This window comes from Argopecten irradians, chromosome 1 (genome assembly GCF_041381155.1).
Source record: "Argopecten irradians isolate NY chromosome 1, Ai_NY, whole genome shotgun sequence".
In the NCBI taxonomy this organism is placed as follows: Eukaryota; Metazoa; Mollusca; class Bivalvia; order Pectinida; family Pectinidae; genus Argopecten; species Argopecten irradians.
This window is the reverse complement of record NC_091134.1, coordinates 61,108,750-61,126,832: the sequence shown is the minus strand read 5'-3', so window position 1 is coordinate 61,126,832 and position 18,083 is coordinate 61,108,750. Positions and strand designations below refer to the sequence as shown.

At 35.3% G+C, this 18,083-nt stretch overlaps 2 protein-coding genes across 2 annotated transcripts in view; one reads left to right on the top strand and one right to left on the bottom strand.

Moving 5' to 3' along the window:
- Positions 1-1,241: 1,241 nt before the first annotated feature.
- LOC138336408 (charged multivesicular body protein 1B2-like) lies at positions 1,242-10,422 on the bottom strand. The gene is made up of 7 exons (XM_069285896.1): positions 10,264-10,422; positions 7,884-7,981; positions 5,859-6,005; positions 4,282-4,350; positions 4,022-4,173; positions 3,546-3,627; positions 1,242-2,467 (listed from the first exon to the last, which is right to left on the bottom strand). Exons 1-7 carry the CDS (start codon positions 10,274-10,276, stop codon positions 2,429-2,431), a joined length of 600 nt encoding a protein of 199 aa, XP_069141997.1. The 5' UTR covers positions 10,277-10,422; the 3' UTR covers positions 1,242-2,428.
- Positions 10,423-10,484: 62 nt separating this feature from the next.
- LOC138336361 (nucleolar pre-ribosomal-associated protein 1-like) overlaps positions 10,485-18,083 on the top strand; it is a 42,526-nt gene continuing 34,927 nt past the window's right edge. The window contains exons 1-4 of the mRNA XM_069285814.1: positions 10,485-10,690; positions 13,874-14,013; positions 14,448-14,735; positions 15,049-15,145. Coding sequence (XP_069141915.1) covers positions 10,534-10,690; positions 13,874-14,013; positions 14,448-14,735; positions 15,049-15,145 — 682 coding nt within the window. The 5' untranslated portion in view covers positions 10,485-10,533. The remainder of the gene's footprint in view (positions 10,691-13,873; positions 14,014-14,447; positions 14,736-15,048; positions 15,146-18,083) is intronic.

The following is an 18,083-nucleotide window of genomic DNA, read 5'->3' as shown; positions in this document are numbered from 1 at the left end:
TAGAAGAAAGTATGAGAAATATTGATCGTTGTGAAGGACGATGCAATATTTCAATACATCAAGAACATGTTCGCAGCCGACAGATTGAAATGTCTTCAAAGTTTCAAAACGAAGACAAAAGTACAGGAATATCCATTCTGACGACGGATGAACTTCAAGGAGTACCACATAATGGACCAGGTGGATGTCCATGACTGAAAACGGAAAGAAGTTGAAGTCTGCATCAGTGGGTTTCTTTTACAAGGTTTACAAAAGTGCCCAATCTGTTATAAGGAGTTTATGGACACTCATGTGTCAAACATGGAAGAAAGGACGCAACCAATTGGCCTAGTGCAACGTGCTGGTTAAAAAAGATTATGGAGATATTTACTCCAAAAAGAAAACATTTTAAAAGACAGTGGACCTGTTTAGGACCATTCTCACTGCTAGGCGTAAAGGGATGACGTTTCCTGTTTTTCCAAAAGGAAGTGCGTGGACGACACCCTCTATGGTGGGGAACAAAAGGGCGACAAAGCGCATTAGGAAAACGCAAAATATATAGGCCCTAGACTGATCGTAATTTAGCTGGGCCTTACTCATGTCTATGAAACTGACCCACATCAATTGAATGGAATATGAAAATGTACCATGAGCGGGCCAGTCAACATGGGAAAAAAATCAAGTCTCAACTCACGGGTGCAAGCGTCTTCTTTAATTTCATCTTCGTGATTTCATTATGTAATAATTTCGAACTTTTGCTAGGTTTTATCTTGCACAAGCGTAAGCTATCATCGATGCTTCCATTACATTTTTGAAATTTTACAACTGTGGCAGCCTTTGGATTTCACATCAATCCGAAATACCTTGGGACTATGTCAGGATTGTTACCATAAAGTTTTTGGCTAAATTGCAGCAGAAGGACTAAAGAAGTATGGTATCCATCTTGTATTTCGGATCAACCCAAAACATAAACAAACTTGGTTAGGACCATGTCAGGATCATCTTAGATAAGTTTCACTAAATGCCAAAAGTTTAAACGCAAAAATATTTAAGGATGGCAAATGGCAGACAACGACAAAATAAGCATGATGACAATAGGCCTAATGTCATACTGGCCCGTTGGATCAGATGACCTAAATCTTGAGGTCAAAAGTCAGAGTGAATATCTACGTTATTTTACCTAAATAGATCAATCATACTGACTGCAGAAACACAGGATACACTATAGTATAGTATAAATTGTGAGTTAAACTTCAACAACCTTGTAATTTTGTATCAAGATTTATTTAACGATTTCATTAATTCATAATACATAATTTACTACATACACTGAGGTATGTATGAACGTGAAAACAAGTTTATAACAATATCAAAGAAGGAAAACATTGTTTATCCTGAAATGTCAGGGAAACAAGTTTTTATAGAGGTTGTTGAACACTTCAACAAATGATCCAAAATGCTTGACAAAAGAGGATAAAGTCTTGTATTGTACAGCAGTTTTGTGGAATTTTTCTTTTTATAAAATCGTGGTGTAAAAGGAAAACATTATGTTTCTCTAATTAATTAAGAATTATTTATATAAAACCAAGAGAGTTGTATATTACTGACAGTTTTTTACCCATTCCTATCCAACTTAATTCACAGTTCACTTCATTTGCATGAGATTAACTTTCTTTATCAGTCAATGAATGTAACAAAATTGACAATCAATCCTTCAATATTATTGATGTAGATTTATTTTGTATACATCTAACTGTCAAAATGCCCAGATACATTGATTAGGACAGAAATAAACTTATCATCATAAAACTGTACATGAAGAAAAAAAAAGAAAAATTGTATAAGGTTTAAGTTCCCTCCCTTTGATCATTGCTCACTGGTGGGTTCAATATCACCATATAGAGTATGAACATTATTGGTGATACCTTGAAAGTAGTACCCACATGCAACAAAAGAATGAAATGAATAAAATATTGTTAGAGGTGTGATTCTCATTCACTAGCTACATACCCATCTCTCACATAATACTTAAATAACTCACAAATACAGCAAGTATGAAGAAATAATATGTTACATTGGTTTCCTACAGTATATAAACATGAGGAATAGCCTAGAACTAGTATCGGATATAAAATTTGGGCATTATTCATAATGTGTGTTTAAAACAATTATCTCCACCTTTTCAAGTATCTTTCTCACAGTATTGAGTACCACATCCTCCTCAGCATTCCCTTGACTGACAATATTGCATGTGTCAGTTTATTTTACACGATATGAATCCATCATCACAATAAAGTTTTAGTCTGGGACAGCTGTACATAAACAAGATGAAGGCAGTCATCGATTTTCTGGTTCCTCTTTCACAGGAAAACTTTTCTACTCAAAGCTAAGGCGACAGTTAAAATGTCAAGATTAACAATTTTCTATCACAATGAAGTTGATATGTGTATCAATTCCGTAACTTTGCCAGTCGCTGCGTAAGTTCATCCTGAAGAAAAGAAAAATATTTAGTAAGTTGTCCAATAAAACTATGTTTATATGATAATTTCTGTGTGTTTTGTTACAACATGTATTGAATAACAACATTGATTATGTATATTTTTTTGTTAACTCTTTACAAAACTGGAAATTACAGTGATACATCAGTTACAGTGATACATAAATGCCCTCTCCTTCATATACAAACTTGACAAGACTAATAAAATCTGTTACCTGTAAGTGATCGAGATCGGGTTATCTCAGTCGAGGGCTAAGATTTTGTAACATAATCCCAACCGAGGCATTAGCCGAGGTTGGGATGTTACAAAATCTTAGCCCGAGACTGAGATAACCCGATCTTGATCAATTAAAGGTAATAGATTTTTTTTCTCGCGCCTCTAAGATATAGCAAAACCCGTCTATATACGCGTTCAGAGTGTAAAACTATCCCGTCTTGGGCCTCCTGGTTCAAAGCATTTCATCTGCGCTTCGATTTCAGTTATTCCGCATAAAACTATATAGTTCGGTTATATCAAAGAAAAACGATGATCTATCGGTACATACTGTTTTCATAATTAAAAACAACAAACAAACAATGCATGGTAAATGACTGAATGCACATATTTCTAATAATATTGATTATCTGACGCTTGTGACGTCACCAGTTCGAGAGTTTGACGTCACATGCGCGGACTGTTACATGAATGGCGTAAAATTCCGCCAAATTCGCGTAAAGGTACCAGACAGATCGGACGAGATAGAAAAATCTAGCACCAGGTATCATGTGAGATTTCCCTGTCCGAGGTGCGAGAAAAGAGGGGATGGGATGTTTCAGGACAAGGCAAGAAAAGGGTAAAGTTACATAGATGCCATTTAATGGTGTGACATAAAATACTTATACATTAGGACTGTGCAAATTAAACTTTTATCCAATTCTATCCAATCTATGGATTCCCTCTATCACATTCTGTACTTTATGTCTAGAATAAAATGTACAGAGGAAATCTACATGGATGGCAGACACCACACCATAACATAAAACATCTATGATAACCAATTGTTGTCCAAAGGGTCTATCACACACATACCTGTTCACTGTTAGCTGATGCTGAGGCTACCCCAGAGGGTAAAGTAGACTGTGCTGTGGGGAGGTCCATATTTAATTCAAGACTGGAAGGGAAAATGTCATTGAATGTTAAAACAGAATCTGTTAACACAATTACCATGATTTTCTACTAGTCATGAAAATAAGTAATATTTTAGTGATATATGTATTAAAATATTGATGGACTTTCATGTAGTAACTATATCATCTTCATCCCTACTAACCACAAGACCGTGAATGGAGACCCTTAATACATTTTTTTTTTTCAATCAATGTTTTGCGACAGACTGACATCAAATCTTTTTGTGTTTAAAATTTAATTGAAATGACCGGAAAGCTATTTGGTTGACTAGTTATTAGAAATATTTACAAAGTTATTCATCTTGTATCCTTAACTGGTTGGCCAGGTATTGGAATTTCTTTCTTTAATCAATGAGAACCATAAGTTGAGAAACCTACCCTGCCTCGTCGGCCACCTCCTGCATTAGTCCCTCGACCTGGGTCTGTGGTGTGTTGAGAGTGGAGGATGCGTTCATTGTGTCTTCCATTACCTGTGACTGTACATCAAGGTTCTCAAACTGTTGCTCAAATCTGTCCATCAACTGGGAGATCTAAAATAAGGTAAGGATTGCCATTAATTATTTATTAATTATTGCAATTTTTAATATTTTTATCAAATACTGCCCACATTGTTTTTAAAGTTTCCATAGAACAGTTACCTTTTCCAGATTCATACTCTTCATTGCTGATTCCATAGACTTCACCACTCCAGCCATAGACCCTGTAACCTGTAAATACAACATAAAATATATACTTCAAACAGAATTAAATTATGTCATTTATCATTGGCTGGATTATAACAATCCAGTATATCTCATCAGCAGTATTTGTGTTACTGCTACATATATTAAATAATATCATTTTAGTGAACACTTTGTACACAGCAAATAATAAGGATGGGAAATTAACTCACATGGAGAATGTAACAGACTACTAGGAGACCCTTTGATTATTTTTCCTTGCTTGTAAATATCTATTGTGATATCCTTGCTTTACTCTAACAAGAGGCCCAGAGGGCCTGTATCACTCACCTGGTTTGTAATGCCAAGTAATGTTCTGAATACAGGTTCATTGTTTCTTTTCTGAAGGAATTTTGATATTAACCTCTAAATCCCCTATTGGGCCCCACCCCTCCCGCCCCCAGGGGGTCAGAGCCAAAATTTATACAAGTTCTGTTCCCCTTCTTCCAAGGATGTTTATGGCCAAATTTGGTTACAATCCATCAGAACTCTATGACTAGTAGCGATTTAAAGAATTTACCTCTATTTCCCCTATTGGGCCCCGCCCCTCCTGCCCCCAGGGGTCAGAGCCAAAATTTATACAAGTTCTGTTCCCCTTCCCCAAAGAATGTCTGTGGCCAAATTTGGTTACATTCCATTCAGAACTCTATGACTAGTAGCGATTTAAAGGATTTACCTCTATTTCCCCTATTGGGCCCCGCCCCTCCTGCCCCTGGGGGACCAGAGCCAAAATTTATACAATTTCTGTTCCCCTTCCCCAAAGGATGTTTGTGGCCAAATTTGGTTACATTCCATTCAGAGCTCTATGACAAGTAGCGATTTAAAGGATTTACCTCTATTACCCCTATTGGGCCCTGCCCCTCCTGCCCCCGGGGGGTCAGAGCCAAAATTTATACAAGGTCTGTTCCCCCTCCCCCAAGGATGTTTGTGGCCAAATTTGGTTACATTCCATTCAGAACTCTATGACTAGTAGCGATTTAAAGGATCTACCTCTATTACCCCTATTGGGCCCCGCCCCTCCTGCCCCCGGGGGACCAGAGCCAAAATTTATACAAGTTCTGTTCCCCTTCCCCCAAGGATGTTTGTGGCCAAATTTGGTTACATTCCATTCAGAACTCTATGACTAGTAGCGATTTAAAGGAAATGTTGACGGACGGACGGACGGACGGACGACGGACGCCGCGCCATGACATAAGCTCACCGGCCCTTCGGGCCAGGTGAGCTAAAAATGATTATATTATGCTCAGAGACATAAGATGTCTCAATCAATACCTACCCACAAGGACAGATAACTATGCAATATATAGATACAAAATAATTCCTATCGGACAAACTAATGGCAATCAAACTATCTTTTTCTAATACACATACATATGACCCTTTGTGTTAATCATACATTATCAAAAATATCTTCTAGAAATTCTAATACAGCAAAATATCTCCTTATAAGCATTGTCGAACATTAAAACAAACTTTATTTAACAGGAGTAATGTACCTGTTTCATTGTGACGGCTGTCTGTACCCGAGCTGCTACAGCGTCAATCCTTGCACTCATGCGTCTGTAGTTAAGGGCCTGGTTCTTTTGGCGGATCGAGTTTTCTGCATGTATCCTGGCTCCTTCTAGATTGCCTTTCTGGATAGCCTGTATCAAACATAATATCAGCTAAAATCACATACGCTATTTTTCTATTTTTTTTTCCCGCAACAGATCATCTACACGCCCCAACTTCTGTTTTTGTGCTACTGTAATGTCTAGTTTTACAGATCAGTGTCAAATATCTTTTCTTGTTTAAACTCACCTTCTTAAGTTTTCTTTTTTCTGCCCTTTCTTCCTTATCACATTTGTTTGCGTGACGAAGTAGTGACCTAGCACTATATTTCAAATTGAAGAGGTGCTGGTTAAGTTTCACTGTACATTGTCAAGGACTGTTACCATGTGTACCGTTTTAAGGACTGATACAGGTACAGTACTAGTGTATTGTAAATAGACATGTATATAAATAATGTGATATGTTTTGGTAAAGTTTACAACAGGTACAGTACTAGTGTATTGTAAATACACATGTATATAAATAATGTGATATGTTTTGGTTTACAGATTTAGATACATGAACAACTAGAATCAAAATTTGCATTGAGCAATATGACAGCGAAGAATAGCATTTATACAGTACTGAAATATATGTGCAGGCCTAGGATATGTTTATATATATCATATACATTCTTCTTTAATTGGCAGATGAGTATTCTCATTTCAGTTTAGTTGGAGACATATGGCACTTGATGTCATACTAGACTCCTATTACCTCAAAATAAACAAAATCCTCCATATCTCTAGGGTTGCAGATCTAGACTTTGAAATGTATCTATTCTGGTTCACGGGTCACGTTATGGACCGTGTGGCTACTCTATTTGCATATTACAAAGTTATCTGCCCTTGTGGGTAGGTAATGATTGTGACAGCATGTGTTTACGAGCATTACATCGTAAAACATAAAACCACATGAATTTCGCTCACAAAAAATGATGTCACAATTGATATCAACCTGCAAGGGAGCTAATTCTGTAATATGCAAAGATGGAATATCTACATGTAAGGTTTTGTTTTTCTTTATTACAATGTAATTCTGCTTAAAGTGTTTACAATTTGTCTAACATTTTTGTAAAACGTATTATTGTACCTCAATCCTTGATGCCATATTATCCATGGTGTCATGTAAAGGACAATAATTTCTTTCATACCTACGGGTGTAATACTGGCTGGTCTAGGGCAATATACTCATGCCGCCTGAGGCTGTATTGCATGGCTACCCATGCAATAAAGCCTCGTGAGTCACGGCGTCAACAAAATTTCTATTTCCTCAGCAAAATTTTAACATTTTTTCCACAAACTTGACTGGTTTTACTATAAAAGATGCAAACAATGGAATTTTTGCTGAAAATATCACGTAATTTTAAGAAAAATTAACTTTCAGCTGTGGATTTCTTTGAATTTATTTCAAAATGACGGAATATTTAGTTGTAAAATTGCAATAGAACGTAAGCCTCTGGTTTTACTACATTTTGTGACCCTCGGGTAGAATATCCCTATCCTTCATATCCACATATGAAAGAGTCTTATAATATGACATAGAATATTCTCACCTGGAACTCCTGAAATTTACTATCACAGTAACAATATCTTAAATTTCATGAAAAAATATAGTTAAGCTTCAATTACTTACCAATATATAATTTTTTATAGATAATTTAATTGAAAACCAAGTAATGCATATATTACTGTACATGTGTACAGTCAAACCTGCCATTTTAGTAGTAAGATAGAACTGACCACCTCTCTATTTAAAAAACACCTGCATCATAAGACCACTTTTCTCAAAATGTCCTTTGTATGATCTTTATAGACAGGTTTATCTGTATAATAACCAATACATTATCTTATGTAAGCTTACTTTTAGTCATTAATACAACACTGACAATGTACACTCTTGGTAAATATAGTGACGGAAATCAATTTTACCTTTTTCAATTTGGTTTTTTCTTCCTTTTCTGACTTTTCACTTCGCTTTGCATTTCGCTCCAAGTCCTTTGCAGCAAATTTGAGATTAAAGAGATGTTCTATATATTGTTAAGGAATTACATTCAGGACATGCAATAAATATAAGTTTCATTTAATTTATGCATAGCTTTGATGAAATTAAGGTTTAGAAAATCATACATATATATCTTTCATATATAATAATATGTACACATGCATAAAAATTGTCAAATGCATTAATATACACAATAATTTATAATTGTATTTAAATAGATTATAATAACAATATGCAGTCTGTATGTGATATAAAACAAGTACAATTAATAAGAAGAAATCCCATAAGGATCTTAGCACCCAACAAAGAATGATTTAATATATAACAGACAATGGAAAGAGGATTCTTTTCTCTGCTTTTCTTTTTTTTCCTCTTCTAATGGAATATTGGACGCATATAGGGAAACTGCACATTAACTCTGATAAGCTAAAACACACTTGTGTAAACGACGCCATTTCCTACTGTCGAGAAATATGCACTTTCGGTAAATTTAGTATCATGGCAAACATTGTCATAAATTCATCAAAGTTCGTGTTGAAATGCTTTATTGTTATTTTATACACAGTTAGATCAAATCATGAAATGTGTTATTACACCACAGATATTTGATTTTCATTCCTAGTTCAACAGTTATTATATTTATATCCAAAACAACATACTTTGAAATCAGCACATGACACCGATAAACCAATCAATCATGTATTGGCCTCTATACCAAGTGAAATCTCTCCGGAAACGACTATATTCTACACATGCACAGATTTTCCGAACATGTCAACATCTGCAGAGATGTGGGAGTAGCCACATTTTATGCCCTGTAACTCCAATATTTTAATAAATATTTCATTTCTTTTCTAATATTTCAAAAGATATAAAACTTCAGCCTTTCTATTGGTGTGCATTTTATTATATTTGCACAAAAACAAAATGACAGCAACAGCATGAAAGTCTTAGATGCGCCGAATTACCGGCCTGCATTGTACAGATACCAATGCTAGCCTATAGCTAGCTGCGATGACGTAGCTCTGAACGACGGACAAAGATTTCTGACAGATGGTCGTCGTCAGAGCTACGATTCCGTCCCATTGACCGTAGTGTTACAAAACATCCAGCGGTAAAAATGTTGCATTTGATAAATTCAACAAAATCAAACATTTTAAACATAAAATGATTATTTATTTACCCACCTCCATGTCTTAATTATGTTTTAAAGCACTTTTGAATGGCTCAAATCTCCGACACGGCTCACTTGGCCGCCATGATGCTTCTCGTTAGAAAGTCTCGCGCTCCAAATATGGCAACTAGTACCATATATGGAATGACCTACAAATTTTCACTACGAAAGAAATATAATGTCACAAAGTTTTTAACATGAACTTTAAAAATTATTTTTCGCTAAATTCTAAATAATACTTACATTTGTTCAGTTCCACCATGTTTATTCTTAGTTTGTTGGCTTTTTAAAACTTTTAAACATATTTTACCTGTTGAGTGTTTCATTTCGTCTCGGTTTCCGGTAAATCAAACATGGCGGCGTATTTGAACAGAATTATACATGTGTTGTGCTTGCCTTGGATTTTACCACTAATAGTTGATGAAACATTATAATCGAAAGGTTTGTGAATTGAATATTGATCATAGTTGTCAGAACAATACAGATACATAAGGACATTACCCGAAAAATATATTTTTATCAGTCTCAAAGTGCGCATGTGGATCACAGCGGGGCTTGCAACACTAGCGGCAACGGGGTGGAATTCATACCCTGCCGGGAACCGAAGTGGAGGCAGGGTGTGATTATTCGTTCTAGCCTATAGCGTGAACTGGTACTTGGCGTGAACTGGTCGCCTGCCAGCAGTATAGAGCTACATAAATATTGATAATCATATTTCATATTTTTCCTTACATCTTTATTTGATGTCGAACTTGTCCGATAAATAATAACATCCGTTAAGAAAACGACTGACAAGTAAACTTATATATGTCTTGTACTAATGTTACATTATTGTATTTAATCCTCAAATTATATTTAAATTTCGTGACGTCTTTGATGATCTGTTGAGCATTACATTTTTTATTGGTGTAGTGACAAAACTTGTATTGTTTAACTTTTAAACAAAACGTCTATCATACATTAGCAGATTTCAACGACAAACCCTTGTGTCAGGGAGAATCAGGAAATCGTGACTTCCAATGTTTACATTTTCAAGAAACAACCTACAAAATGTAACTTGCATCACAACTCAAATATACTGTAGGCCTACTCCCTTTTTAACCAGAAAGAGTTTTCTGCATGTGAAAGGATACTGTCCATCGACATATTTCTTCTTGGTGTTTCGTCTGCAACGTCTATTTGATTTGCTTTCAGATCTCTTCTGTCTGCGAGAGTACTGTGATTGAGAAATGACTGCTTCCCTTGTGATGTTTAGTGGGAATGAGATCACGAAATCCTACGTCACTAATATTTGTGTACTGTTTCGGAATACTTTTGGAATTATGGTATGTTTAGACGTGAAGCCGTTCGGAAGGTAAACACAGGCGAGAACTTCCGGTTTGAAAGCACATGGGTTAGTAAACATGACGGAGGGGTCGAATTCGCCGTTAAAACGGAAAAAGAAGAAAGTTGACGATGAAAATCGAAGCAGTGATTCGCCAAGCAAGAAAAGCAAGAGTGACGAGTTTACAGAAATAACATTTAAATATCTTTTGAGGGACCCATCTACAACTTTTCCAGGTTATAGTCCAAGTGCACTACGGTGATGGTGATCAGCAGTAATGGATTGGATAATAACTTAAAATTGTCCACAACTGCTGATCATGATTGTCGTTTCATTCTGCTTAATCTTCTCCCTCTCAGTAATGGTACATGCGCAGGGCTCAATTTCCCACCAAAGCCTAAAAGCTAATCTTTAACACAGATACACGAATTCTGATTTGATGGTTATTTAGAATGATACATTTTCAATTTACACCTATGTAAAGTCAGAGACTGGGAATTCAATAACAAAGTGGTTTGATGCAACTGTTTGCCCATAACAATGAAAAAAAGAAAATACTGTACTACCCATTGCCATTTCTAAACAAATGTACATTATGTAGATAAATAAAATTATTTTTAATTAAATGTGTCAATTCACTAAACCATGAAGTGCATTTGTGCAATAAGACTAATTTTCTTGCTTAATACCAATAGCACATGCACTAAAAGCAAAATAAATTATTATTTTATATCATTTTTTTGTGTTAAAGGGGCAAAATGAATCTAAATAAACCATGTAAATTTGAGTAAAATACATATTTAAGATGTGTCAGATACCTTACTAAGTAGTATATATCAGTTATTGTGCAAATGTGTCAAATAAAATAATTATAATGGAAATTCCATCTTTCTGTATTTTGAACCGGTCGAATTTTGTAACGATAGTATAGTAGTGTTGAACTTGAGTGACCTCCCACAATGCACTGCACAAATTAATTGCATGTAAACAAAATGGTGGGTCAAAAACGTGGGTGAAGCGAACACAAACTGATTCCGATAGTAAACAGTGTATGTCAAGAGTCAGTAATGTGTGCGATTGGGAAAGTATGTAAATATAAATGGATGGCTGCAATGCAAGAGACGGGAGCAACTCCCCAATTTATACTTACGTGATCTACATATGTGCAATAAGTCAGGAACCTCCCTTCACGGTGCCATGTCATGATTGAATGAAAAGTCTCGTTTGACTTTTGAATTATCATTCTTACGCTAAATACAAATTGTTTTATAACAAATATGGCTTAAACTTCATTTGTCAACCATCATAAATTAGAAAATAATCTTAAAATGTGGAAAACAAATGTTGACTTGTCACGTCAGCAAGTTTGTTGTTCATTACAACCTCACTTTCGCCCAGCTTTCGTTTTGTGTTCCAAAAATAGAATATGACGGTCTATTTTTATCATTTTTGAGGTAGGTATTCCCCACGTTTTCCTGTCGTTTTAGACAACCAATCATTGTAATAAAATATTCAATAAATATCTGAAAACCGTATCTAAGCATACAGAACAAATTATTTAAAGTGAACAGTCGGGCAAGGATGGCTAAAGTTTGTGAAAATGGTGTGAATGTATCCAGTATTATTTCTTATGAAATAGAAAAATAAAATCTCTCGTCAAAATCTGTCTGCATACGAAAAAATTAATTTAAAGTATGGGAATTCTAAAACATCCTCCCGACTCACTAACGTCTATGGTTACATTTCCACGCAGCCTCGCTTTCAATGCTTTCAACTTTTCTTTACTTTATTTATAAGTATACTTGCAATTTTTAGCTCACCTGGCCCGAAGGGCTGGTGAGCTTATGTCATGGCGCGGCGTCCGTCCGTCAACATTTCCTTTAAATCGCTACTAGTCATAGAGTTCTGCATGGATTGTAACCAAATTTGATCACAAACATCCTTGGGGGAGGGGAAACAGAACTTGTATAACTTTTGGCTCTGGTCCCCCAGGGGCAGGAGGGGCGGGGCCCAATAGGGGTAATAGAGGTAAATCCTTTAAATCGCTACTTGTCCTAGAGTTCTGCATGGATTGTAACCAAAATTAGCCACAAACATCCTTGGGGGAAGGGGAACAGAACTTGTATAAATTTTGGCTCTGATCCCCTGGGGGCAGGAGGGGCGGAGCCCCTCAGGGGAAATAGAGGTAAATCCTTTAAATCGCTACTTGTCATAGAGCTCTGAATGGAATGTAACCAAATTTGGCCACAAACATCCTTGGGGGAAGGGGAACAGAACTTGAATAAATTTTGGCTCTGACCCCCCGGGGGCAGGAGGGGCGGGGCCCAATAGGGGAAATAGAGGTAAATCCTTTAAATCGCTACTTGTCATAGAGTTCTACATGAATTGTAACCAAATTTGGCCACAAACATCCTTGGGGGAAGGGGAACAGAACTTGTATAAATTTTGACTCTGGTCCCCTGGGGGCAGGAGGGGCGGGGCCCAATAGGGGAAATAGAGGTAAATCCTTTAAATCGCTACTTGTCATAGAGTTCTGAATGGAATGTAACCAAATTTGGCCACAAACATCCTTGGGGTAAGGGGAACAGAACTTGTATAAATTTTGGCTCTGACCCCCTGGGGGCGGGAGGGATGGGGCAATGAACAATGAACCTGTATTCAGAACATTACTTGGCATTACAAACCAGGTGAGCGATACAGGCCCTCTGGGCCTCTTGTTAAAGATTTACTTTGAAAATTGAGTATAAAAGATTTGGTCCATTTTTAGAAACAATTATTATCCAGTAGTGAGGACTAGTGTAACGTAATTGTCTATGCTGAATGTCATCAGGATCAGCATTTGGTTGGCATGGTCAAGTTTTGATTTCTATACATTAAGAAGGAAAAGGACATTCATTTATGCCACAATAGACACTGGTATCTGGATCGGACAAGGGTCAATTTGAACAAAGTATACTATACTGTAATTGGAGTTTGATATATTACATGCACGTTGCATTTCTATATATGATGATTCTGATTGTACATGGAAGTATAGTATAGTAATCAATAAAAGGTTGATTGATTGAGTATCTGTTGGAACCTATAAAAACCTGTCCCATACTAGTCGATTTGTGGCATATCATATCAACTCTGTGCAGTATTTCAGCACTAGAAATGTATGTCCTGTATATATGTTTTCAAAATCTACACTGCATGCTTGTCTTGTTTTATATCATTAAATTGTTTAATTTGCTTATAGTTGATTGTAAAAGACTGTTATATAGGCTCATATTCTCTGATTAATGCCATGCACCAACTCTAAATAAAATTGACTTGACTTAATGTAAAAATACATTTTCACAATCTAATTGGTATTTACACAGTACATGTATTACAATTTGAAAATTTTAATATTTACATTTTGCTTTTGGTTTCAGCTTTTGAAAGGTTTTTGGAAACTGCAAGAATTTGTTCTGAAAATCAGGGATATGACATTGTTGCCGGATACTGCAGATCCTCTGCTGAATGCAGTGAAGTGTTCAAAGTTCTGGAAGTGGGAAAACGAAAACCAGGGGAGGTAATTTCAGTTTCAATGATTCTGTATAATGTATCATGTTTTTCTTTGAAGAGTTTTGCTTTTTTTGTCTTTGTTCATGTTGATCCTGTAGATTAATGATCCATAGAAGTTGATGAATCATTACAAATAAGGATGAAAATTGATGATGAAAAGCTTACTTCTTATGTCTTAAATTCTCTGAAAATATTGTTGTATCTTGGTTTCATTTTTCTGATTCAGTGTTAATTATGAAAATGATTTAATGCCAGTACAATAGATAAATTTGTTCTTTAACAAGTTTGATAAGTAAGTAAAGTAGTACATTTATTTAGTTATATTTGAAAAGTTAACAAATAAATAATGAATCCTTGAATCCATGAATCTTTATAACTGTATTTGAGTATATTTCAAAAGTCTGATATAACCAGTGTATAAATTATCTTCCATTGATCTAGTTGGCACTCATCTTTGGCGTGCTGGAGGCCATATTGCTCAGGATTGCAGATGACCTTGAGAAGTTTTCTGTGGTCGGACAGAACATTGTTCAGAGACTTTTATCCTCCCAAATGGCCACCGTTTATTTCACCTTGCTGATGACCAACAAGTCAGGCCACATCAAAGTGACTCTGAAGCTGCTCACTGCCATGGTGATGTTGGGAGACCGGTCAGCAAGAATGGTCCTTGCTCAGTTTGACTTCAACAACTCTGTTTTGCCTCCATTACTGAACCGCAGAGATAAAAAGGTAGGATACAAATAGATAAAGCATATGGTGATGTGACCCAGTGCCCCAATTAACTGGCCTTCGCCTGATCTTGGAATCTAATGGAGGCGTCTGGTGATTTTTTTACTTAATATTCCTAATACTACTAAAACCATTTCTTTAAAGAGAAGTCATCTTTATAATTTTACTCACTGTATAAGGAACTTGTAACTGTTTGGTATTTTTATAATTTTTGCAATAGTCTGCATGCTGTCATTCTAGTAAACATTTGTTTAAGGAACACAAGTCAGTCAGTTTTAATTGCTGATATAAATGTCTTATTTTTTTGTTTCAGGACCTTAATGATGTACGGACATGTCTAATTCACTTCATGTTGTCCTTCCTTTTCACTGGAAGTGATGATGTCATCAAACAGCTCCTGGAACAAAGAGGTCATATTTACACTCCAAATCCACACAACGTCTTATACACAGTAAAATGTTAACAAAGAGGTCATATTTACACTCCAAATCCACACAACGTCTTATACACAGTAAAATGTTAACAAAGAGGTCATATTTACACTCCAAATCCACACAACGTCTTATACACAGTAAAATGTTAACAAAGAGGTCATATTTACACTCCAAATCCACACAATGTCTTATACACAGTGAAATGTTAACAAAGAGGTCATATTTACACTCCAAATCCACAAAAATTTTATACACAGTAAAATGTTACAAAGAGGTCATATTTACACTCCAAATCCACACAATGTCTTATACACTGTAAAATGTTAACAAAGAGGTCATATTTACACTCCAAATCCACACAATGTCTTATACACTGTAAAATGTTAACAAAGAGGTCATATTTACACTTAAAATCCACACAATGTCTTATACACAGTAAAATGTAAACAAAGAGGTCATATTTACACTCAAAATCCACACAATGTCTTATACACACTGTAAAATGTTAACAAAGAGGTCATATTTACACTCCAAATCCACACAATGTCTTATACACAGTAAAATGTTAACAAAGAGGTCATATTTACACTCCAAATCCACACAATGTCTTATACACAGTAAAATGTTAACAAAGAGGTCATATTTACACTCCAAATCCACACAATGTCTTATACACAGTAAAATGTTAACAAAGAGGTCATATTTACACTCCAAATCCACACAATGTCTTATACACAGTAAAATGTTAACAAAGAGGTCATATTTACACTCCAAATCCACACAATGTCTTATACACTGTAAAATGTTAACAAAGAGGTCATATTTACACTCCAAATCCACACAATGTCTTATACACAGTAAAATGTAAACAAATAGGTCATATTTACACTCCAAATCCACACAACGTCTTATACACTGTAAAATGTTAACAAAGAGGTCATATTTACACTCCAAATCCACACAAGTGTCTTATACACAGTAAAATGTTAACAAAGAGGTCATATTTACACTCCAAATCCACACAATGTCTTATACACAGTAAAATGTTAACAAAGAGGTCATATTTACACTCCAAATCCACATAATGTCTTATACACAGTAAAATGTTAACAAAGAGGTCATATTTACACTCCAAATCCACACAACGTCTTATACACAGTAAAATGTTAACAAAGAGGTCATATTTACACTCCAAATCCACACAATGTCTTATACACAGTAAAATGTTAACAAAGAGGTCATATTTACACTCCAAATCCACACAATGTCTTATACACAGTAAAATGTTAACAAAGAGGTCATATTTACACTCCAAATCCACACAATGTCTTATACACAGTAAAATGTTAACAAAGAGGTCATATTTACACTCCAAATCCACACAACGTCTTATACACAGTAAAATGTTAACAAAGAGGTCATATTTACACTCCAAATCCACACAACGTCTTATACACAGTAAAATGTTAACAAAGAGGTCATATTTACACTCCAAATCCACACAACGTCTTATACACAGTAAAATGTTAACAAAGAGGTCATATTTACACTCCAAATCCACACAATGTCTTATACACAGTAAAATGTTAACAAAGAGGTCATATTTACACTCCAAATCCACACAACGTCTTATACACAGTAAAATGTTAACAAAGAGGTCATATTTACACTCCAAATCCAAATCCACACAACGTCTTATACACAGTAAAATGTTAACAAAGAGGTCATATTTACACTCCAAATCCACACAATGTCTTATACACAGTAAAATGTTAACAAAGAGGTCATATTTACACTCCAAATCCACACAACGTCTTATACACAGTAAAATGTTAACAAAGAGGTCATATTTACACTCCAAATCCACACAACGTCTTATACACTGTAAAATGTTAACAAAGAGGTCATATTTACACTCCAAATCCACACAACGTCTTATACACAGTAAAAATGTTAACAAAGAGGTCATATTTACACTCCAAATCCACACAACGTCTTATACACAGTAAAATGTTAACAAAGAGGTCATATTTACACTCCAAATCCACACAATGTCTTATACACAGTAAAATGTTAACAAAGAGGTCATATTTACACTCCAAATCCACACAACGTCTGATACACAGTAAAATGTTAACAAAGAGGTCATATTTACACTCCAAATCCACACAACGTCTTATACACAGTAAAATGTTAACAAATAGGTCATATTTACACTCCAAATCCACACAACGTCTTATACACAGTAAAATGTTAACAAATAGGTCATATTTACACTCCAAATCCACACAACGTCTTATACACAGTAAAATGTTAACAAAGAGGTCATATTTACACTCCAAATCCACACAACGTCTTATACACAGTAAAATGTTAACAAAGAGGTCATATTTACACTCCAAATCCACACAACGTCTTATACACAGTAAAATGTTAACAAAGAGGTCATATTTACACTCCAAATCCACACAACGTCTTATACACAGTAAAATGTTAACAAAGAGGTCATATTTACACTCCAAATCCACACAACGTCTTATACACAGTAAAATGTTACAAAGAGGTCATATTTACACTCCAAATCCACACAACGTCTTATACACAGTAAAATGTTAACAAAGAGGTCATATTTACACTCCAAATCCACACAACGTCTTATACACAGTAAAATGTTAACAAAGAGGTCATATTTACACTCCAAATCCACACAACGTCTTATACACAGTAAAATGTTAACAAAGAGGTCATATTTACACTCCAAATCCACACAACGTCTTATACACAGTAAAATGTTCACAAAGAGGTCATATTTACACTCCAAATCCACACAACGTCTTATACACAGTAAAATGTTAACAAATAGGTCATATTTACACTCCAAATCCACACAACGTCTTATACACAGTAAAATGTT